The sequence below is a fragment of the Balaenoptera ricei genome, chromosome 8, assembly GCF_028023285.1.
Source record: "Balaenoptera ricei isolate mBalRic1 chromosome 8, mBalRic1.hap2, whole genome shotgun sequence".
Classification (NCBI taxonomy): Eukaryota; Metazoa; Chordata; class Mammalia; order Artiodactyla; family Balaenopteridae; genus Balaenoptera; species Balaenoptera ricei.
In genome coordinates, this window is record NC_082646.1 from 77,482,417 (window position 1) to 77,506,708 (window position 24,292).

The following is a 24,292-nucleotide window of genomic DNA, read 5'->3' on the forward strand; positions in this document are numbered from 1 at the left end:
CAGAAATCTGAGTCAAAACCTTTCTCTTGCCTGCTTAGGGATTTGAAGTTTTCCAAAGTTTATTTTCATTAGGTTTAGACTGGAATTTGAGAGAGCACAGACGGTGCTTTTTGCTTTCTGACCCCTGTTGGTTGATTAAATAGTATCCATAAAGCTCTCCAACTTGGAAAAAATAAGGCTTGTTTTAATGATTACATTTTATGAATTGATACTTTGAATGTAGGAGAAAAGGGAGGGATGAAGATATGTTCCTAACATATAGAATAGTCCTGTCGTTTTCATGTCAATGACTGAAATTATTTTCAGTACCAGCTGAAGTCTCTGTTTCATCTGTGAAATAGTGTTAAGACCCATTTTGCAGAGTTATAACTTGTTTCCTCAAGACCTAATCTGTTGGCTTGATTATGAAGCTATTTTTTTTTTTTTTTTTTTTTTACACTGAGTCATGCCCATTTTCTGATACAGTGGTATGGTGATACAGCTCCCTCCGCCCCCCACCCCTTGCTTCCATTCAAGGAGAGAGGTGCAGATTATAGCTTTATACTGGGTTTTTCTCTTTGTGGGAATCAGACCTAAGACCTTCGAGTTAAGAATAACAGGCTCTGGCTGATGTATACTGTTCACTGTATCAGCAGAACTGATATCCAGACTTGGTGCTTGGACACCTTGCCTCTTCAAATCTTGGGTAATGACAAATGCTGTAACTAATTTCTCTACCCTTCAGAGAAAAATGAAGGTGATCAGCTGAGCAGGTAGTTATATCCACAGGGCTACTGGTGCAGCCAGGATGCTGCTGTTAGGGACAGAACTGCAGGACAGTTAGGGAAGACACATGCAAAAAGAATCAAGATGTTAGATGTTGGCAGGGAGAAGCCACTTTGCAATTGCTGGGGTCCAAGGTCTCAGTCACCAGCGGCACTACCCAGAACAGCCCTAATCACTGGTGCAGTTTGTTTCTGATGCCTCAGGACAGTTTGTGCTGGCAGCATGCAATTTGTTTACCCTCATCATTACCTTGAGGTAATGGCTATAGCAGGAGCCCGTCTACTTAAGCGTAAGGCCATGAGGGTGGAGAAAGGGGAGCGGACACCGGAATGACATCTATGCTTCTGCCTTGGAAGAAGTAATAAAAGTGTGGATGTAGTGTAGATTGAACCCAGCAGAAAAAGATTGCTCATAAATTGCCGGTGCTCTCAGTTGAAGGGGGAAAAAAAGCCAACTTGACTGTGTATTGTCAGGATCGCTCCAGGAAAACACACCAATCATTTGGCTCATCCCAGAATTCTTGCTACACTCCTTAGGGTTTTATTCCCTTCATAATTGGCTCTAATTTTATCTTCAGTGTTGCCAATGACTTTGGAGGGTTTGGCTGCATGTTTAAGATTTTCAGTGTTGAGGAAAAAGTTCTTTCCGACATCTGTTCCCAATGTGTGTATCTGTAATTTTAATTCATGCCCACTTGCCTTGTCGTCTGGCCTGGGCTGAAATTAGTTGAGATTATTTGTACTACTTAAGATTTTATGCCCTTCAGTGAAATCCTCCCAAAGAGTCTTGGTATGGCAAGATTTTCTTTTTTTCTAGTCCTCATCATCATCTTAGATGAGTTTGTAATTGAAATGGTTTATAGAGGATTTCAGCGTATTTGAGATGAAAAGAGACCTGTAAAAGAGGCACTTAATCAGAAGGTAAGCTAGTGCCTATATAGAGGAACGCATAGTTTATAGATGGGTCAGGTCCTCTGCATATTGATAGATGGAATCTGATCAAAATACGTGCAGCCGTGGGCCACAGTGGGCACTGGAATGACAGGGCTATATGCTCAACTGTTGAGGTTGGGAACAGAGGGCATTTGGAGAAGAGTTCAGTCTCAGGGAGCCCTTGAATTCTGTGTTCCTGAAAGTGCCACAGTGGATCCAGGCCCCGGGAGCCTTGGGAAGGAGGCACATTGCCCCAGAGAGAAGACCTGAAACTAAGACCAGGGTGCCTTGGGCTGGAAGACCCCTAAGTGTTGACTATTGTAGAAAAACCAATTGCTTTCTAAGACAGAACCTGTGAGAATCCAGAGCTCTGTCTCTAGTAGGCCCATCCTGATGTTACAACCCTCTGTCCACAGGAGCTAAAGGAATGTCCTCACCCCTCCGGGGCCCAGGCTTCTGTGGTATGTATGTTGGTTGTGGAGTACATTAGGGCATCCTGTTCCCATAAAGGATCTTTGGGCCGTATCCCTCCTATAGGGCCAGTCCATGGGTGGAGCTGTCTCCATACCAACTAGGCACATGGAATATATTGTACTCAGTTTACCTTTGCTCCTTGTGACTTTCAAGCTTGGGCAAGCAGCAGTGATATGAGGAGTATTGGCTTTCTAGGATTTGAGTTAGTGTAGAGAAATCTGGGGTGCATTTTCAGATTGTCATTTCAAAGGTAACCTGCTTGACCTCTGGGGGATGCATTAGGGGCAGGAGATTGAGGGCAAGCAGTGGTGCTCTATGTGGAATCAAACTTTATCTTAGAGAAACTAACTCCTGCCCAAGGGTAGTGACCTATTCATTCCTTGCTGTGGAAGAAGTCACAGTAGCAAACCGTAAAGATGCTTATCCATCGTTGGTTGGAGAAACCAGAGATGAAGCAGAATGGGTGGATGGTTTGCTGTAATTATAAAAAGGTACAGAGTGGGATCTGGAGAGTGGCAGTGTGAGGGCTTCATTACGATGGGCAGAGTTTATTGTATGCAGATTAAGCCAGTGGATTTAAAGAAAGCAAAGAGTTTTACAAGTGTTATTGATCTTTCACTGGCAGTAGAACTCTAGATTCAGGACCACGAAGGGGAGTCCAAATTTTAGACCGCTCCCAATGAGAGGAGAAAATATGACCCCAACACTTAACGTTTCTTCTTTAGTTTCCTTGATCATGTCATGGACACATGCTGCTCCCTGTGTTTGGAACTCTTATGCTTTGTCCAGTCAACCTCACTCGTCCCTCAAATCTCCTTTTGATACCTAGTGTTAGGACGCTTCTCTGTGATACATAGCGGAAGTACCTTGCTCCTCTCCATCACAATATTTCCTGTAACCCAACACTCAAGGGTAGCCATCCCTGCTAGAGTGTTAGATGAATGAGGGCATGTTTATGATGTTTGTGGCATTTTCGTTATATCCCTATTGTCTAGCACAGCGGCTGGGCACACAGCAGGGGCTTAACATTTGTCAAGTGAATGAATGGTACCTCTGCCAGGAGCTAAAATTAAGGAGGTGGTTGGAATAAAACCTGGAATCCCATTTCAGCAGATTGTGTGTCTTCCTCTGAACATCTGCTCATTTCCACCACTCGAGTGTAAATAAGCTCCAAGTGGGTCTTACTCATCTTGGTGTCTCATCCATGGATGGTGTTCTGTTGTGTGATGTTATTTTTCTTCAAACTTTATCTTAGAGATAAAGCAGCAAGTAATAATGGACTGTGTCCTGGAGAAAGAAATAAGGTTTGTTCCTTTGGAAAGATTCAAGGCATGTCAGGGACTAGAAATTGCTAAAGACTGATGGAGTACTGGTCTCTTCAGGCCAGGGTTGGCATTCCTTGAATGTCCCTTAATGATTAAAATTATGGCTGGGAGGTCGTGTAGAGTGGTGGAGAGATACTGGGTATTAGAATCATATTTGGGTTTATATCTCTCTTTCACCCATCGCCTGCTAGCTATGTGACCACAAGGAAGGTAATTAACATCTTTGAGCCTTGGTTTATTCATCTTTAAAACACTCTTCTAATTCTAGTTTTGGAAGACTGAGGATTTAGTCATTAGCTCTATAAATATTGGAGTGTTTATAATGTGTTGGATATTGCCTTAGGCACAAGGGAAACAAACTCACAGGGTCCTTTCCCTTGAAGAAGTGAGCTTCTAATGTGAAGATAGACATTCAACAAATAAACACAGAAATTAACATGTAATTACTAATTGTGATACCTGTTATAAACAAGAAGAATAGGGTGGTATGGGAGAGAGTAATGGGATTTTCTTTAGAACTGAGGGACAAGAAAGCCTTCTCTGAATAGATTATATTTAAGCTGGGACTTGATGACTGAGTAGAAATTATTCTGGCAGGGATATTTCATAATGTTCTGAGTTGGTGGGACAAGCTTGCAAAGACCCTGAATCAGGAAAGAGACTGGAGTACTAGAGGAATTAAAACAAAGGCCGATACAATTGGAGGAAAATGACGGAGGGAGAGGAGAGCCTTGTTTGTTGTTTCAAATCAAAGTTAAGGATTTTGTATTTTTTCTTAAGTGAAATGGGAAACCCTCACAAGATTTTTAAGGGAGATTGTGACATGACCCAATCTATGTTTTATTTATTTATTTATTTATTTATTTAGGCTGTGCTGGGTCTTAGTTGCGGCATGCGGGCTTCTTAGTTGCGAAATGCGGACTCTTAGTTGTGGCATGCGGGACCTAGTTCCCTGACCAGAGATTGAACCCAGGCCCCTGCATTGGGAGCATGGAGTCTTACCCACTGGTCCACCAGGGAAGTCCCCCAATCTATGTTTTAAAAAGATTTGTTTGTGAGGAAAATGGATTAGGGACAGGCAAAAAGGGGAACAGGAAGGCAAATAAGGTGCTCTCCATTTGAGAGATGATAGTTTGGAGTAGGATGAGTTTTTCTTCTTGCTGTGGAGTGGGGGAGAAAGAGATACATTCCAGAGATATTCATGAAATAAAATTAATAGAACTTGGCAAGGGCCAGTATTTGAGGAGAGAGGACAAAGATGACTCCAAAAAAAAAAAAAAAAAGAAAGAAAGAAAAAGATGGTTTAAGTGGATACAGGTCCTGCAGATGGTTATGGAGAACTTGGAGAGCATGGATTTTGGAATTAAGATCAAGAGTTCAGTTTCAGATGGGTGAGCTGCGAGACAACTGTGAGGACATCCAAATGAAATGTCAAGTGGGCTATGGCTATAGTGACACAAAATACAATATGTAAAGTGGGACATGCAAGACAGTGTTATTTTCTGTGCTTTTAGAGGGCGTTGTGAGCCTTTATTATTGCTTCTAGAGAAGCGTGGATGTTCTCAGCCAGAGGCCAGAAGAGATTGAGCACAAGAATTGGCCTAGTCTCAATTTTTCTTAAGAACAGATTGGCAGAGCCTGCAGTTGGGTCCTAAATGGGCCTATTTAAAAAAATTTTATAGGGCATAGCAGGAGTTGAGATCCACAAACATCATCAGAGAATAATCATTAGTAGAAGTCTATGCCCCAAAGTATTTAAATCATAGAATAATAATTTTCTTAGTGGTCTTAACAAGAACTTGAGTCAAATCATAACTCTCCCACTTCCTGGATGTGTTACCTTGGATAAGCTAGTCCCAACCACATTTTCCTAATCTGTGACGTGAGGGTAATAGTAATCTTTAGGGTTGCTGTGAGGGTTTCCCTTACTTACCCAGCTGAGGTGTGTAACATGCTTAGCTCTGTGCCTGGCAAGTTGGAAAAACTCAATAAATAGCAGCTTTTATAATAAAAGTGTTCTCTGTATTTGGACCAGTACTAGTTAAATGATGTCACTGTGTGCTTCTAATTACAGGACGATAATTCCACAGACTCTAGAGCTACTTATTAAAAATATTCAAGTAAAATAACATGAATATTGAGTAGGTGTGTGCGTGTGTATTCTACAATCTGGTCACAGCTTCTGATTCTGGGGAAAAAAGACAGTGATTTAAGAAAGAGGGTGACATTGAAGATTCTTCTGTATCAGTCTGTGTTGATAACCAGCTGCTGAAGAAAAAAACTGTGTACCAAAAGCTAGCTAGAGGACTTGAGAAAAAGACTGTAGGTAGCAACTCAAGACAAATACCTGGAAGGGAAGGATCTGTATCTTAAACGCCGTGCTATTCAGACTCATCATATAAGAAAGACAAAACCTTTAGAAGGATTTTGAAATGTGGAAAGTTAATTGAGGATTTATGACTTGGCAGCCAACTATGCTGGGGTGGGTTTTGAAGAATGAAGATGACCAGCTGGGGTGATGAAAGTGTACTAAAACTGAATTGTGGTGATTGCTGTATGACAGTGTAAATTTACTAAAACTCATCAAACTTTGTCTTTACAATAGGTGAATTTTATGGTATGTAAATTATACTTCAGTAAAAATGTCTAAAGAAAGAAAAATGGCAACTAGTAAACCAGTCACATTAGCCTTCTAGTTGCTTAAGAGGGAACATTAAATGCCAATGTAGATTCATTCATATCTTTATCCACTCGTTAATTTAACTACCCATATTTCTGCCTGTCCATTTTCCCATCCATCTATAAGCCATCCATCCATACATACAGCTATCCTTGTGTGGGAAACTCTTCATTGAAAGAAAAGAGTCAGACATAGACCTGACTTAAAGAAGTTGGAGTGATTAGAGTTAGGATTTTTAAAGAATATTTGGAATTGCCCAGCCGAATATATGCGTATGTATGTATGTATGTATTGGGTTGGCCAAAACGTTCGTTCGGGTTTTTCCTTAACATCTTACGAAATATCTTCATATATATATATATAGCTCAGTGTACTTTCACAAGTGCACTAACTTCTCTGATCTTCAATCCCTACATCTGTGAAATAAGGATAATAATTCCAGTTTCATAGGGTTGACAGAATTAAATGGGATAATGCATCTGAAACACTTCACTGAGTGCCTAGCATATATTACATGCTCAGTAAATGTTAATCATTATTATTACAACTGTGCCAGATTATTTGAGGTTCTTTAAACTTACCCTTTGTCCTCAAGGGTTGGAGTTCCATTCCTCCCACTAGGATCTGTGTCTTGCCCCTTTTCAGGTTTCTACCTGTGATGAATCAAAGGTCAAGTTTTGCGTCATCTAGAAGGGATTTCTTCTTCTCTTACACGCTATGATAATTTGTACTGCTCACATCTTACTTAACTACCTCTGTATTTAGCTTATATCCCCTTAGAGTTTCTAATTTCCTTGTGGTCAGGGAATGTCTCAAACATTTTGACATTGCCCCCAGGAGCTTGCATAGTGCTGCAGTCCACAGAGTAGGTGCCCCATACAAATTCAGTGGATGATTATTCACTCATGCATAAAGGCAAGCGGGCACTGAATAAATATTGCTTGAATGAAGGCCTGCATTGATTTAAAAAAAAAACACACACGTGTTTTTGGCACAATGGTGAGGCCCAACCAAAGTGGATTTGTCCATAAGCTTGGTTTGTCTCACAGGGGCCCTTCATTGTCCTTGAAATACAATTGACCCAACTCTCTGCATTGTGAATTGATATGGCACATGCTTGATAGAGAGATATGCATTGGAAAATCAACAATGTTTGAGGGGCTTTATTCCAGCCTGTCAAATGCATGTGGAAGGAGAAGGACAGTTGCAGTCTTGGGAAAGAAAAAAAAAAAACATAGCCATGTAACAAAGGATGCACATATGACATTGAGTCAAGCATTATAATGAAAGAAAATGTGATAACTTAATTATTGATCAATTCTGACATGGGGAGGGAAGGCCAGGCACTTCCTCTGGCAAAGAAAGCTATGATGCCTAAAAATTGTCCCTTTGCTAGCAAAAACATCACGTACTTTTAATGGTTATTATAAGCTTTTCAAGTCCTTGTGGAAGTGTTCTTGACTGACACAGGTTTCACATTTCCAACAAATTCTTCCTCTGATTTTGATTGGGGCAATCTCCAGTTAACAGGTCAGATAGTGAGGCTGGATGTGATACCACGCTCCCCTAAGCCTGTGGATCTACTCTCTAACGTCACAAGGAGCGTCTACATCTTTCACTTTTTTTTTTTTTTTTTTTGCTAGGTTTGCTCTGTGAGAGGATACAGGAAAAGTACATGGGCCTTGGAGCTTACCAGACTTAATTTAGAATCTTAGCATCTCCACTTACTAGATATTAATGAGTTTGGGCTTTTCTTATCTTGAAGCTGAGGATAACAGTGTTATCAACTTATTTGAACTTCTATTGTCATTGTCAATATTATCATTATCATAATCATTATCATTCTCATCACAGTGGCTAACATTTAGTGACCACATAGTATGTATCAAGAATTGCTCTAAGTGCTTTATATGGATTACCGCATTTAACTCTTTCCACACATATTAATAAGGTATATTATTATCCCCATTTAAAACATCTAGTGTAATGCCAGACATATTATAGGTACATGAATGTTATTATTTAATAAGAGTTGTTATCTTTTAGACTAAGTATTGTCTAAAGAGTGTTGGTTTAAAATTCTGTTTCAAAGGAAAAACATTCTAGAATGTTATCACCAAAAGGAATTAAACTTGGAGTTGATATAGTTCAGTGTTTTCTATATTTTTTAAAGCCAGAAACTGTTGTTCATATGATCACTATATCAAAAATATAAAAGCAAAGCTATTCTATTTGAATCAGGGGTGGGGGACTTGAGCCCTATCTGACAACTAATCTGTGCCCAGGATTCTGAGGAACAGTGTGAAAATCACTGATGTTGTCCTTACCCGGTATACGTACCTAGACAGGCGAAGCGATTTATTTTGTTTATTGGTATAGACCCTGAATTATAAATTAGATCTCCTCTTCAAGAACAGTTGTTTTTTATGAGACTGCAATATGTGATGTAGCAGTATAATTATTATTTGCTAAAATGTACTGAGTTAAAGATGATAAAGCACCTTCATATACCTTGTTATATTTGAACTTCACAATTCCTGTGGTGGGCATAACCTATTATTACTTCTTGTTCACCTAAAAATGCTGCGTAACATATGAATTTTTTGGGGGGAGCGGGGGGAAATTGGTGCAGCTGGTAATAGAGGTAGGAGAAAAAAATATCAGAGACCAGAAATGTTGGAAAAGGGTGATTCTGTTGAGATAAGTTAACACACTGGAGTTGGCATTTGCCCAGAGGGCAGAACAGTAGAATCTGGCTTCTAATGGACACTGTTTAAGTAGTCAGGAGACAAAGCCTGGGGCTGGTGTGAGATGCGTAAATCAAGAACCTTGAAGGATAAATCCTCAGTGGGTGACTAGGAAAAATCCACTCTGCAAGTGGAGACTTGCCTATCAGTCTTGACTCTAGGTAGCGAGTATGGCAGAGAAAAGTTTGCATTCCTGAAAGCTTAGGGCCTAAATTTATTCTACCTGTGTGGTTCAATCCTTATGCCCCAAGGCAAAATATAATTTAACGTGATTGTGGGTTGATAGTTCCCTCAGGCACCTGAAAAAAGCAAACACAGATGCTCTCTGAAGAAATACAATTTTACAGCCCAAACCTCAAATAATTTCCACAGATTAAATCCTAAAAAATATGAGCTCACAAATAAAAGACTCACTCAAAACACAACAAAATAAGTCCTCATGCATGATACTCAGCAAAACAACAAACTGTAAATTCAGATGCTGATTTTACTTTAGTAAAGTCGGAAGACTGAAGATACTGGAGTTATCTGTATAAAATATGTGTAATATGTTTTTAAAAAAGGAAATTAAAAGATGAAAGAATAAGAGACCACAAATTTGATCAAGGAGACTGAAAAAGAAAGCAATTGAATTCTAGAAAATAAAAATGTAAGTAAAATAAAAATGATATGGATGACTGAAACAACATGACACAACTTGAGAGAATTAATAAACCAAAAGATACATCCAAAGTTAAACAGAATTCAGCATAGAACAAAGCAAGGGGAATATTAAAGCAAGTCTAAGAAACATGGAGGAGAGCTTGACAAGGAAGGAATAATATTTATCTAATTAAAATCCCAGAAAGAGAGAATAGATAAAATGGTGAAAAGAGAATGTTTGAAGAGAAAATACCTGATAATCTTGCAAATTGATAAAAGATTTAATCTTTAGATTCAAGAATCCCAAGGAATCCTAGGAAGAATAAATAAAAATAAATTCACACCTAAATACCTTAAAGTTAATGAATACAAACAAACAAACCCCCTTCCCCATCAACCAACCAACCAAATAAAATAGATCTTAAAAGCCACAGAGAAAGTGTTTGTCACATGCTAAGAAATGACTATTAGGTTAACAACTGACTTCTCAACAGTGATAATAGAAGTCAGAAAACAATGGAATATCTTCAAAATGTTGAGCCAAAATAACTCTATACCCAAAAAAGCTATTTTTCAATTAGGAAGGTGGTCAAAGGACATATTTAGGTAAATTGAAATTGAGCACAGTTACTATCAAAATATCTTCATTAAAGGAACTTATAAAGGATACATTAAGAAAAATAACTATCCTAGAAGGAATGTCTGAGATTCAAGAAGACTCTTGGGCAAAGAAATGTTAAACATGTGGTTAAAAAAATATGCCTCAGGAAGCATGTTCAAGAACATTTCTTGCAGCGTTGTTTGTAATTCAAAACCTGCAAATAACTTAAATGTCAATGTGTAGTATAATGGATAAATTTTGGAATATTCATGCTATGGAATATTATACACCATTGACAAATAAATGAAAGATAGCTATAGGCATTAACATGGATGAATAGAAAGAAAAAACACCATGGAAGATATTACAGTATGATTTCACACGTGAAGTTCAAAATGGTCAAAACTAAATAATATATAATTTAGAAATACATACCTATGTATGGTAAAACTATAAAAATATGTAAGGGAGTGATTAACACAAAAATTAAGAGAGTTGTCTGATGGCTGGTAGGAGGATTCATTGGGGACCTGTAATAAAGGGGTACTGATAATATTGTATTCATTTTATTTATATATTCATATATGTTCATTTTGTATATCTCTTATGTATCATAAGTTTTGCAATAAAACAATTATAGAAAGACAAGTCATATAAGAAGCCAGTAGAAAGAAGATTCAGGATAAACATGGATAGAAGCCTTCAAGAAGGAACAACTTTAGCAAATTTGTATATTAGGGGGAAAAAATGTGACGCATGGGATGGTCCAAAGTTTCCTAGTCCTACTCTTCTACCCCCTTGCCAGCTTATCTTTGCATATTGCCAAGGCGTGTTCTCATGTATGCTGACATATAATAAAAATGTCTCATGCTTTATTATTTGGAAGTCTTTTATTCTTTTCTTTCCTGATGTAAAATTTTATTTGTTTCTTCTAGGTCATAACTTTTGTGCTGAAGGACCTAAATGTGGTGAAAACTCAGAGTGCAAAAACTGGAATACCAAAGCTACTTGTGAGTGTAAGAATGGTTACATCTCTGTCCAGGGAGACTCTGCCTACTGTGAAGGTAAGTGAGCTATTTAATAAAGTCAACTTGTGAGAAATGTATTCCTGGTAGACGTGGTTGAAGAATGAAAGCCATCACTTGGTTCTGGTCCTATGGGATCCTATAAAAATTTATACCAACAGTCTAGGATATTCTCTTCTTCTGACTTACCCAGGCTGCTTAGTAGCATGTAAAAGCAAACCCTTTCAATCACCAGCAAAACCATAAACACCTCATTTTATGTTGTCTTATTTGGGTAGATTGTCTTCTTCAATTTCAGTTAAATGTTACATGGCGGATCCTCTTTTTGAATGAATGCTTTGATACTAGCTTATACCCAATTGCCATCATCTTCACCTGCCAAGGGCAGAGTTTTTTTTCCCAGTTGTGTTTCCTAATGACTGATTCATGTGTTGCTAATTCCCAAACTCTACTAAAGGTCCCAGTGACAGATGGACTCATAACTTTGGCACATGGATTGGTATACTAGGTTGGTGGCCTCAAGCATCAGTGACCCCCTTTTCTACTTTATAGAGCAGAGCAACTCCTCTGTCTTATGTGAACCCCTCTTTCCATGCTCAGCACACTGGGGGCAAGCATTGTATACTCCTGTTCCTTTAATATACCAGAGGATCAGGGAATAGTTCTGACCCTGGATTTACATGTACAGTGCCCTAAAATCTGAGCCCATCCATTTCTCCAGTGCTCACTGGCTCTCTCCCATCAGTTTAGAGAAATTCTTATAGGCAAAGTGATGGCTAGGCTGTTCTTCCGTCCTGGTTGGACCCAATTATTCCTGTCATCTTTACTAATATATTGAACCTTGGTGTTCTGTTAATTAGGAAGGTAGATGTCTTGACTGGAATAAATGCTGCAAAATCTTGGTCACTCTCCTCCTACTGATTTGGTTCTCAAGTGGGTCAGGTATTGTCAAGGTAAAGACAATTGATGACAATAATGGTAAATTCCTTTCCATTCTTCTGTTTTATGTTGTTGACCCCTGCTTAACTTTTTGGCTTTGACTGAGGACCTCTTCAGTTGTTAAGGAAATGTTTCTAATTACTGTTAGTGTTCAGAACCTGGTAGGAAGCCTCTGTTTTTCATTTCTTCTGGAAGACTTTCTTTATTACTGCTTTGGTTCTCATTAGCAATATAAGTCTAACTAATAGTTAACCCCTGACACACACACTTTTTTTTCCTTTTGCTTACCTGTATAGATTTGAACTTGATTTGGGAGACATGCCACTTGGGAGGATGACGTTGCCCTTTAGTTATGAACCTTTTCATCTATCCATTAACATCATGTTACTTATTTGTCAATTTTGAGGAAGAGGGCTATTAATTTCAATACTTCACATTAACATCTATTTTTTATATCTTACCTTATGCTATTTTGTATTTTTTGTCAGAAAATTACTGTAATTTTAAAAATAAAAAATGTGAACATTTTCCTCTCCATTCATCATGAAAAAATCCCACAAGCCAGGTAATGGTCTAAAAAATTGGCTTTCTTACCTTCTGCTATATGTGGGGATAGACTATGAACAATTATAAAAATGATAGAAGGAACCTCAAAATAATTTGAATCTTGATTCTACCATTGGCAGGTGTTTTAGTTGTCTATTGGAAGCAGTACACCCACCATTCCTGGCTCCCCTTAGCTGTTGAGACCTGGCAGAACCTGGGAGGAAATTGCTGGTACAAATGCTGTTTTGGGACTCTCTGATTCTCTCCTCATTTTTTGTTACATAGAATCAATTTTATGAGGTACCATTTGTGGTATTATGCCTACCCTTTGTGTGTGAGGCCTTATTTTATTGATTATGTTGAGTGATTTTAGGTCTGAATCCCTGTTTTCGTGAACATACTTCTCAACTTGTTGTGTGCGCGGGGCCTTGGGTCAGTGTATACTGTGGTACCACCTTGAGTCATGGTAATGTCCTCGGGCTTTAGTCATTTTTCTGTGATCATGGGGACATTCCGCAATTCCAGAGGGGGCATGTTCATAATGAGAAAGATAGCACTTAAGGAGAAATGACTAAACATTAGAGCCCATTTACAGTCTAAGAATAGAACTCAGGGACTAAAATAGGGGTCAAATACTGGGCATCTGGATGGGAGGCACTGAGAACCAAGTAGAGTGAATATCAACATTTAGAGCAGACGCCCTCCTCTCTTTTCACTCAGCCATCCTCAGCACACTTGGGCTTTGGGCTTATTTTCCTGTGGTTGCTTGGTGGCTGCCGTAGCCCCAGACATGGTGTCCTCATACCAGCGTCCCAAAGAAGGAAGGAAGGGGCAGGGGTTAAAAATCTTCTCTGTGTGAGGTTCTGTGTTTTGTTTTTTTCTTTGTGATGATTATATGGTTTTTATTCTTCACTTTGTTAATATGGTGTATCACATTTATTGATTTGCATATATTGAAGAATCCTTGCATCCCTGGGATAAATTCTACTTGATCATGGTGTATGATCCTTTTAATGTGTTTTTGGATTCTGTTTGCTAGTATTTTGTTGAGGATTTTTGCATCTATATTCATCAGTGACATTGGTCTGTAATTTTCTTTTTTTGTAGTATCTTGGTCTGATTTTGGTATCACGGTGATGGTGGCCTCGTAGAATGAGTTTGGGGGTGTTCCTTCTGCTGCAATTTTTTGGAAGAGTTTGAGAAGGGTAGGTGTTAGCTCTTCTCTAAATGATAGAATTCGCCTGTGAAGCCATCTGGTCCTGGACTTTTGTTTGTTGGAAGATTTTTTTTTTTTTTTTTGTTGGAAGATTTTTAATCACAGTTTCAATTTCATTACTTGTGATTGGTCTGTTCATATTTTCTATTTCTTCCTGGTTCAGCCTTGGAAAGTTATATCTTTCTAAGAATTTGTCCATTTCTTCCAGGTTGTCCATTTTATTGGCATAGAGTTGCTTGTAGTAGTCTCTTAGGATGCTTTGTATTTCTGCGGTGTCTGTTGTAACTTCTCCTTTTTCATTTCTAATTTTATTGATTTCAGTCCTCTCCCTCTTTTTCTTGATGAGTCTAGCTAATGGTTTGTCAATTTTGTTTACCTTCTCACAGAACCAGCTTTTAGTTTTATTGATCTTTGCTATTGTTTTCTTTGTTTCTATTTCATTTATTTCTGCTCTGATCTTTATGATTTCTTTCCTTCTACTAACTTTGGGTTTTGTTTGTTCTTCTTTCTCTAGTTCCTTTAGGTGTAAGGTTAGATTGTTTGTTTGAGATTTTTCTTGTTTCTTGAGGTAGGCTTGTATAGCTATAAACTTCCCTCTTAGAACTACTTTTGCTACATCCCATAGGTTTTGGATTGTCGTGTTTTCATTGTCATTTGCCTCTGGGTATTTTTGATTTCCTCTTTGATTTCTTCAGTGATCTCTTGGTTATTTAGTAATGTATTGTTTAGCCTCCATGTGTTTGTGTTTTTTCTGGTTTCTTTACCTGTAATTCATTTCTAATCTCATAACGTTGTGGTTAGAAAAGATGCTTGATATGATTTCAATTTTCTTAAATTTACTGAGGCTTAATTTGTACCCAAGATGTGATCTATCCTGGAGAATGTTCCATGTGCACTTGAGAAGAAAGTGTGATCTGCTGTTTTTGGATGGAATGTCCTATAAATATCAATTAAATCTATCTGGTCTATTGTGTCATTTAAACTTTGTGTTTCCTTATTAATTTTCTGTTTGGATGATCTGTCCCTTGGCGTAAATGGGGTGTTAAAGTCCCCCACTATTATTGTGTTACTGTTGATTTCCTCTTTTAAAGCTGTTAGTTGCCTTATGTATTGAGGTGCTCCTATATTGGGTGCATATATATTTATAATTGTTATATCTTCTTCTTGGATTGATCCCTTGAGCATTATATAGTGTACTTCCTTGTCCCTTGTAACATTCTTTATTTTAAAGTCTATTTTATCTGATATGAGTATTGCTACTCCAGCCTTCTTTTGATTTCCATTTGCATGGAATATCTTTTTCCATCCCCTCCCTTTCAGTCTGTATGTGTCCCTAGGTCTGAAGTGGGTCTCTTGTAGACAGCATATATATGGGTCTTGTTTTTGTATCCATTCAGTGAACCTGTGTCTTTTGGTTGGAGCATTTAATCCATTCACGCTTAAGGTAGTTATCGATATGTATGTTCCTATTACCATTTTCTTAATTGTTATGGGTTTGTTTTTGTAGGTCCTTTTCTTCTTTTGTGTTTCCCACTTAGAGAAGTACCTTTAGCATTTGTTGTAGAGCTGGTTTGGTGGTGCTGAATTCTCTTAGCTTTTGCTTGTCGGTAAAGCTTTTGATTTCTCTGTTGAATCTGAATGAGATCCTTGCCGGGTAGAGTAATCTTGGTTGTACGTTCTTCCCTTTCATCACTTTAAATATATCACGCCACTCCCTTCTGGCTTGTAGAATTTCTGCTGAGGAATCAGCTGTTAACCTTATGGGAGTTCCCTTGTATGCTATTTGTCATTTTTCCCTTGTTGGTTTTAATAATTTTTCTTTGTCTTTAATTTTTGTCAGTTTGATTACTCTGTGTCTCGGTGTGTTTCTCCTTGGGTTTCTCCTGCCTGGGACTCTCTGCACTTCTCGGACTTGGGTGGCTATTTCCTTTCCCATGTTAGGGAAGCTTTCGCCTATAATCTCTTCAAATATTTTCTCGGGACGTTTCTCTCCCTCTTCTCCTTCTGGGACCCCTATAATGTGAATGTTGGTGCATTTAATGTTGTCCCAGAGGTCTCTTAGGCTGTCTTCATTTCTTTTCATTCTTTTTTCTTTAGTCTGTTCCGCAGCAGTGAATTCCATCATTCTGTCTTCCAGGTCACTTATCCGTTCTTCTGCCTCAGTTATTCTGCTATTGATTCCTTCTAGTGTAGTTTTCATTTCAGTTATTGTATTGTTCATCTCTGTTTGTTTGTTCTTTAATTCTTCTAGGTGTTCTTTAATTCTTCTAGCTGTTTGTTCTTTAATTCTTCTAGGTCTTTATTACAACATTTCTTACATCTTCTCGATCTTTGCCTCCATTCTTTTTGCAAGGTCCTGGATCATCTTCACTATCATTATTCTGAATTCTTTTTCTGGAAGGTTGCCTATCTCCACTTCATTTAGTTGTTTTTCTGGGGTTTTATCTTGTTCCTTCATCTGGTACATAATCCTCTGCCTTTTCATTTTGTCTATCTTTCTGTGCATGTGGTTTTCCTTCCACAGGCTGCAGAATTGTAGTTTTTCTTGCTTCTGCTGTCTGCCCTCTCAGGTTCTGTGTTTTTTTTGTTTTTTTTTTTTAAAGTATTTTGTTTTTATTTATTTATTTATGGCTGTGCTGGGTCTTCATTTTGTGCGAGGGCTTTCTCTAGTTGTGGCAAGTGGGGGCCACTCTTCATCGCGGTGCGCGGGCCTCTCACTATCGCGGCCTCTCCTGTTGCGGAGCACAGGCTCCAGATGCGCAGGCTCAGTAATTGTGGCTCACGGGCCCAGCCGCTCCGCGGCATGTGGGATCTTCCCAGACCAGGGCTCGAACCCGTGTCCCCTGCATTGGCAGGCAGACTCTCAACCACTGCGCCACCAGGGAAGCCCCAGGTTCTGTGTTTTTAAGTTTGAAGAGAGTCCTTCCTAGAAGGTCCCTTGTAACTTCCTTGCCTCTCTCTCCATGCAGAAGACTTCTGCTTATTTTTCGGACCAGGATTACATCCTCTCCACCCTTAGACCAATGAGATGACTGTCATTGGCTTGGGTTAATTGTGTGCAACCCCCAGATTTGGAGTAGGGGGTTTGCCTTCCCTGAGACTAAATGATCTTTGCCCTTTGTCTGAACTAATTAGAGTTGTAGCAATAGGAGGCAGGTGTATGGGTGGTTTTGGGTGGGCAGAAAGCTATGTATACTGCATTCTTTTATGGTAAGATTTAGTTTATGGCCATTTACCCACCTCTGTCTTCATAATTATCCTCTGGCATGCTCACCACATGCCAGCCTGGGTACTAGAGACTCTCAGAGGCTGAGTTCATTGTTTCACTATAGCATAGAGAGGAGTAGATAACTTATGAACTGCTTCAGGCAAGTTATTTTTTACTCTGAGTAAGTGGAGTGAAAATGACCCATATTTCCCAAACCACAATGAACAAGACTGGCTTGCAAATTAAAACAAAATATTACACACATTGTCCAGGCTAACATGAAAAACCTATTCAGGCTCTCAGTGGAAAAAGAAGCACAAAAGACTTTCAATTTTCTTAACTTCCTACAGTAGTAGCAGAGATATAGTGTATTAAGGACTCCTGCTCTGCAGAGATTGTCATAGAAATTGCCATAGAGAAGATATCGGAACTCCTGGCCAATCAATAGAAGATAATAAGACCCTTTGTCATCTGTGATACAATTCACAGGAGTTTGTTTCGTTTTGCCTCGTCTGACTTGAGCAGGAACATTCCCCATTTTGAGAATTTCTGTAGTTGGACTTTGGTGTTTTATGAATCTGGTCTACTGAGGCTTTTTTACCTTTGGGATGACATTTTCAATGGGTTGGTCTTAAATGGTTTCTGATTCATTAGCTTCAATTAGAGGTAGTGTCTGAGGAAAGTACAGCAGTTGGGGTCTATTCATGATCTTCTTGAATTTGGAGTCTATATAGAGTCTCATAAACTTTTTCTTCCTGTAGTAAAAAGTTATGTTGAAGAATAAAGAACAATGTGATGCGTATACATCATGCAATCTGCCAGGCATAGAGAGTACTACAAGTAGCATTAAATAATACCTCCTACTTACAGAGTGCTCTGAATTTTTCAAACTCCTTTTATATATATTGTACTCTTTGAGCCTTCAGTAAATCTCTGAGGAAAATGGTAGCGTTGGCCACATGAACTCCATTTTGCAAGTGCGGACAGAAAGACTCAGAGAAATGAAGTAAAGATAATACTCAACTCATTTCTCCTCCAGGGCTTTATGCTCTGACTTATGCTGCTCCCTTCCTCCCCATCCCCCACCCTGTTCCAATGTGGTATTGTTCAAAATATTTGCTATCTCCTTCATCTAATGAAATCTGAATGGATGTGAGATGTGTACCATTTCATAGTAGAAAATCTAAGAGCTATTACAGGGTTCCACCTCTTTCTCATAAACCTGCATTGTTCCAGAGCAGGGCCTCTCCTTTAGCTAGGGTCCCAGAATGAAGTCTACACAGAGCTGTGTGACAGCTGACAGGTGATGAACATGTGGCATGAGTGAGAAATAATTGTGTAAATCACTGAAACTTTGGAGGGTGCAATTATCTGTTACCTTTGCGTGACTTAGCCTAAGCCTGTTGGTACACCTGCCTGAATTAGTTGACCCAAATCTTGTAGTTTCAGAAGGATACCTCCAACTCAGCGCTCATGACTGGAAGTAATTTTTTATGGAGCAAGCATTGAGAGTTACTAGAAAAAGTATGAATCGTATGGATCATTAATAGTCTGCTCTGGCCCTGCTGCCAGGTAATAGATATTTTGCAGACAGCAAGTTGTAAATCAGTGCTTTATTATGGCCAATTCCAACGTGGGAAATTGGATTTCCCTATTAAGATGATGATGAGACAATGCAGGTCAAAAATTTAGCAAATTGTCTGGTATTTACGAGTGATTTAGTGGGTCACAACAGTGATCATCATCAGCTTATATCAGTGTTTATGAGGATCTTTCTTGGAATTGGAAGAGTGTGTACTCATTGAGACCAATACTTTGAGAAAGTGGGCTTCTCATGTCTGCATCTTTTGGGAGAATTGGAAGGTAGCAGGGGAGAGTGTTCTTAGATGGAAGGACCAGGTTTTATCATTCCCGCCAGGAGCATATTTTTAGCGGTGAGGTACCAAGTATAGTAATTTATAAAGATGAAGTTATTCCTTCCTTGGAAAAACACAAGTGGAGCTGAATTCAAGGATAATATGTCGTGGAACAAAATGACTTTTATTGGTTTGAATTTAATAATTTCATGTAACAACAACTGATTAGCAAGGTGATTTATAACTTCTTTCGCATGACTGGCAATGATGACAAAGGGTCTGACCCTTAGAGTGTTAAGGGGCTGGGAAAGTGGCAGAAAGGTCAGAGTTCAAGCAGAGAGAAGGTTCAGAAGAACTAAGGGGGTAGATATTTTTTGGATGCAGAGGCTAGTGTGAGTGCACTGCCATAGAAACAAGCCCCTGTGAATTCCTGATGAAGAAAATGCATGGGAAAACGGTGAGTATGCTTAGTTATACTTCTAATTCTCCAAGGATTAATCAGGTAACCCTTGTTTTGAAATTTTATAAAATGCACACACCTCATGATCCATGTAGCCTAGTTTATGCTCAAATCTGGGCTTCAATCTCCTGCTTTGGACAGCACAGGGATCAAAAGCCTCTTTTGGATTATTCATGTTTGTAGAACCTTAACTCTAAGCTCCTGCTCAAATTTATTTCCAGGGGTTCAGAATGTTTGAGGTAAGAATACCGCGGGGTATCCTTTTTTCCCCCTTCTTATTTAGCCTGTATGACTAATGAAGAGATCTTCTGGTATTCAGATATCTGGCAACAATCTCACTGCCACCACCGCCCTCACCTCCCCGTCAGCCTTCCCAGGACACAGCGATCTCTAGCCATTGCTTTGCTTATGATAACTCACTTGCCACTTTCCTCCTAGCAAGAGATAGAGATGAGCTTTCTTCCTGGGCCTGGCTTTTCTTCGCCTCTGCTTCTTTATTCCCAAGGCTGCTTTACAAAAGCATCTACTCCCGCTCTCCCATCTACTTAAACTCTTGCCTCTTCTTAACGACATCCCCCCACCCCCATCCCTATAACTTTCTTTTTGGAATTAAAACAGCAAAAAATATAGCCCAAATCCAAACCTTGGTTATTGCACTTGGGTTGAACCACGGGGTTATTTTTTCAGCTCATTACTTAGGAAGGAGCCCCAGTCAAACCAACTGGGGCAGTGGTCAGGACTAGAGGTTAAAGTAGCACTTGTTTTTTTTTGTTTTGTTTTGTTGTTGTTCTTGTTTTTCAATTTAACCATGTTTTGAAAGATCATTTATAAGATATTTGGAATTTTTAGTTATTTCTTCGTGATAAAAATGTCCTAAGTGTTGATTAGTTTTCTAAGCTAGCACATAGAAGCCAAGTGAACTCATCATGTAGCTGAACTATTGTACTACAGAGCTCTCCTAAGTTCCAGGGTCCTGAGAACAGAGGACCATGTATTAGGTTGGCCAAAAGTTCTTTCTGGTTTTTCAGTAAGATGTTATGGAAAAACCGGAATGATCTTTTTGGCCAACCCAAATACTTTTCTCCCAATCTCAGGTAATGACAGTTTCATCCATCCTGTTGCTGAGGTCACTAGATGGAGAAGTCATCATCAATTCCATGCTGCCTTCACCCGCAACATCTGCTACATCAGGAAGTCTTGGTAGTTTTACTTGGAAAATGAATCACAAATTGACCCATGTCTTGCTCCGACTCTAGTCCAAGCCTCCTTTATCTCATGGCCTGTGATTGCAATGGTGTCCACTCTTGCCCCCCATAATCCATTCTCCAAACATCAATCAGAGTGAGCTCTTAAAATGGTAAGTCATATTATGCCACTCTTCTGTTTCAAATCATCTGATGGCTTCCATGCATCTTAGAATAATGTCCAGGATTGGTCCTGTGTAAGGCACTGTGTGAACCGGACCCTGCCTACTTCTCTGTGTTTGTCTCGTACCACTCTTTCCTGTGTTCTCTCTTCTCCCATCAGGCTCTAACTCCTTGTATTCCTCCAATAGGCTTGTGCAATAGTTCTTACTTGGCCCTAGGATGCCCTTCACCTAGATCTTTGCAAATCCCCTTTCCAGTCATCATTTAAGTTGTAGCTCAAATGTCACTCTTTAGAAAGGTGTCCCCTAACTACCCTCACATGATTAGCTCTGTTCCTACCCTCAGCTCCTCTATACCATTTTCATTTTATTTAATTATTTTATTTTCTTCATAACACTTTATAAAATTGTTTTCTTGGTTGTGTTTTCCTGTTTAAAGGTTTATGATCTGACTTTTCCCTTTGGAATAAAAGCTGCAGGAAGGCAGTGATTTTATTTTATTCACTGTATCTCCAGCACTACTAAAGTGCTTAGGATGTGATGGGCACACCAAACTGTTTAAAGAATAAATAAATGAATGAAAGTCTCTCCCCGATTCGTGCCTTTCTGTATCTGACACTGCTTTCTTGAGTCCAATTTGTCTTGTTAGTGTTGATCGAGGGCTACCACTTAGAATCTGGGGCTGATTTTGGGGGCTGATTCTGCTTTTTTTTTTTTTTTGCTAATACCTCACCCATGTAATGTTCTGATGCTGACTGTTCACTTCATTCCATGTAAACTGCACTTCCATTATTTGCTATAGATTGACTTTCTTCACCACATAGCAAGAGAGAAATTGTAGCTCTTTCTTAATTTTGATAAGAAGAGCATCATTTAAAAAATTGTTTTAGTCAGTTGCTTATAGAAAAGAAAAGAAAACATTCTCTGGGATTCAACAAAATAGAAGCTTTTGTTTCTATTCCTATAGGCTTTGAAATGGATGCCCCTGGTTGGCAGGTGTCTTTTCTCAAAGCAGTGATTCAGGGGCCCAGGCTCCTCCTCTCTTTGGCTCCACCATGTGCAACGTGACTTCCACGGTTTCCATGGTAGGGGAAAGGGAATGGAAGGTGATGGCTGGGAGGTTTTTATGGACCAGTCCTGGCCACATTCCACTTGTCTCAAACTTAGTCACTGGCCTTACCTAACTGCAGGAGAGGCTGGTAAATGTTGTCCAGCTGTGTGCCTAGGAAGAAAAAGAATCTGTTTAGGTCAGTAGTTTTCCAGTTTTGCCACAGTTACTAAGTGATTAAAAAAATCTCCCCTATTAATTTTATGCCTCTTACTTTTTATTTCCTGAATCCCCCCAAATGTACCTCTGGTTTCAACTGATTGTAGGAAAACTTGCTCACTTGGGAACCAGATAGGATTTCACTATCTTGCTTCCTCTTTCTTGTTTGTGTTATCTCCAGACTTCCCCATGGCCCTCACTGTATCACCTCATCTGGAATTGCTCTATCCCCAGTACACCTCATGTCCCAAAGTGACCCATCTCTTCTTCCTTCCAAACAAAATTTACAGCTTCTCATGTGCTACAGTTCTGAGGTTTATGCTAAGAGGAAAACAATTCATGAAACAAGTTTACACACATTTGTAAATGATTGATATCCATATAACATTCCCAGAGGTAACTGTATTCTTAAAAGAGGATGCCTGTTAATTAAGAAAACCCCCAAACGGTTAAATTTCAAGTAGCATAGCAAAAGACAGTGAAAAATTAAAGTCAATTGAATGTGGGAGAGAGAGCTCTTGGCAGGAGAACTAAGCAGGTTGTCCGTGCCTGGGAGTTTGCCTTGGTAGTCAGCTATCCTCAAATATTCCTGCTTTGTAGAATTTTCCTTGACTCCATTTTTTTTTTTTCTTGACAACTCCCAGGGCAGTGATATAGTGAAAGAACATGAGCTAAGGATAAGGAGATCTTGAGTGATCCTGGCTCTACCACTTACCAGCTGGGTGATCTTGGAAAGTCACCCAGTTCTTTTGTATTTTGATTTTTTCATGGTCCAAACAGGACTTTTAAACATCTGCTAAATAGTACTGGTTGCTTTTGCAGGTTAAATAAGGTGTTGAATGTGAAAGTATTCAATATTTTGTTAACGCTAGAGCAGTGTAGCTCTGTACTGTAACTTATTGATGATGATAATTAAATAATTATACAGTATGTAATTATTCATCATTATAGTAACAATAAATATTTTCATCTTTGGCAGTGCTTGGACTAGAAATTGGCCTTCAGGTATTTAGGGTTGAGATATACTTACACACACACACATACACACACACACACAGATTATATATCTAACTGTGATGGTTAATTTTATGTGTTAATTTGGCTGTGCTAAGGGAAGGCTGGACAGCTGGTAAAACATGATTTCTGAGTGCGTCTATGGGGGTGTTTCTGGAAGAGATTAACATTTGACTCCCTTTACCAATATGGGCAGGAGTCATCTAATTCATTGAGGTCCCAGATAGCACAAAAGAGCAAAAGAAAGATAGATTCCTTCTTTCCCTTCTTGAGCTAGGACATCCATCCTTTTCTGCCCTGGGACAGTAGAGCTCCTGGTTCTCAGGCCTTCAGACTCCAGGACTTATAACAGCAGCCTCCTGGTGTACACGTCTTTGGACCTGGACTCAGTTTTACCATCCACTCTCCTGGTTCTCCAGTTTGTAGATGGCATATTGTGGGACATCTAAACATCCATAACATAACATATTATATGTGTTACAATGTCTGTATGAGGTATTGACCCAGTACCTATAATAAATCTCCTTTTATGTATAAATCTACATGGGAATGGAGATATGGCTGGTGGTCAGATGGTGAAAAGCATTGTAAGCATACTAAAGAGTCTGAGTTTTATCCTGTAGGCCAGTGTACCCCCATGTAGGATGCAGACATAACAGCAGGTGAGAAATTGGATCCATTGGGGTATGGAAAAAATATTAGAACTTTAATTTAAGTTTATTTTCATCTCACCCTTTAAATTTCTATTTTGGTGTAAGTTTTATAATGTACATCATATATTAGTATAATAATACATATATGTATTTTATTAAATATTTTCATATAGGAGGTACATGCCCCAAATTGGTATCAGTGAAGATACATGATTAAAAACAGAGATCACCACTGTAGGCCACAGAGAATTTAGTGGGGGATCTGAGGTGGGGAGGACATTATTGAATTGATACGTTAGGAAAGTCAATCTCATAGCCACATGGAGGCAACATTGGCTGGGGAGATGCTGGGGGCAGAGAGCCAGGTTAGGTAACAGTGCTTCCATAGTGGTGTCTTCATGGGTTCTCAGACTTGGCCACAATGGATGCCGAGGAAATAAAGCATCATTAAATTAAAGAAATAAGCTTGTCTGGCCTTGCTTGGTGTCTTTCCTCAAATCCTCGCAGACATGTTCCATCTGATTCTTGACCATGACTTCCTTCTGAGAGCTGGGTGCTCCAGTGTCTGGCATTTTC

General features: G+C 39.1%; 1 protein-coding gene across 3 annotated transcripts in view; it reads left to right on the forward strand.

Annotated features, from left to right (window-relative positions):
- Nucleotides 1-24,292, forward strand: part of NELL1 (neural EGFL like 1) — an 895,061-nt gene that overhangs the window by 228,362 nt on the left and 642,407 nt on the right. For all 3 annotated transcript variants that reach the window (XM_059929597.1, XM_059929598.1, XM_059929599.1), the window contains one exon: nt 11,102-11,230. In XM_059929597.1, coding sequence (XP_059785580.1) covers nt 11,102-11,230 — 129 coding nt within the window. The remainder of the gene's footprint in view (nt 1-11,101; nt 11,231-24,292) is intronic.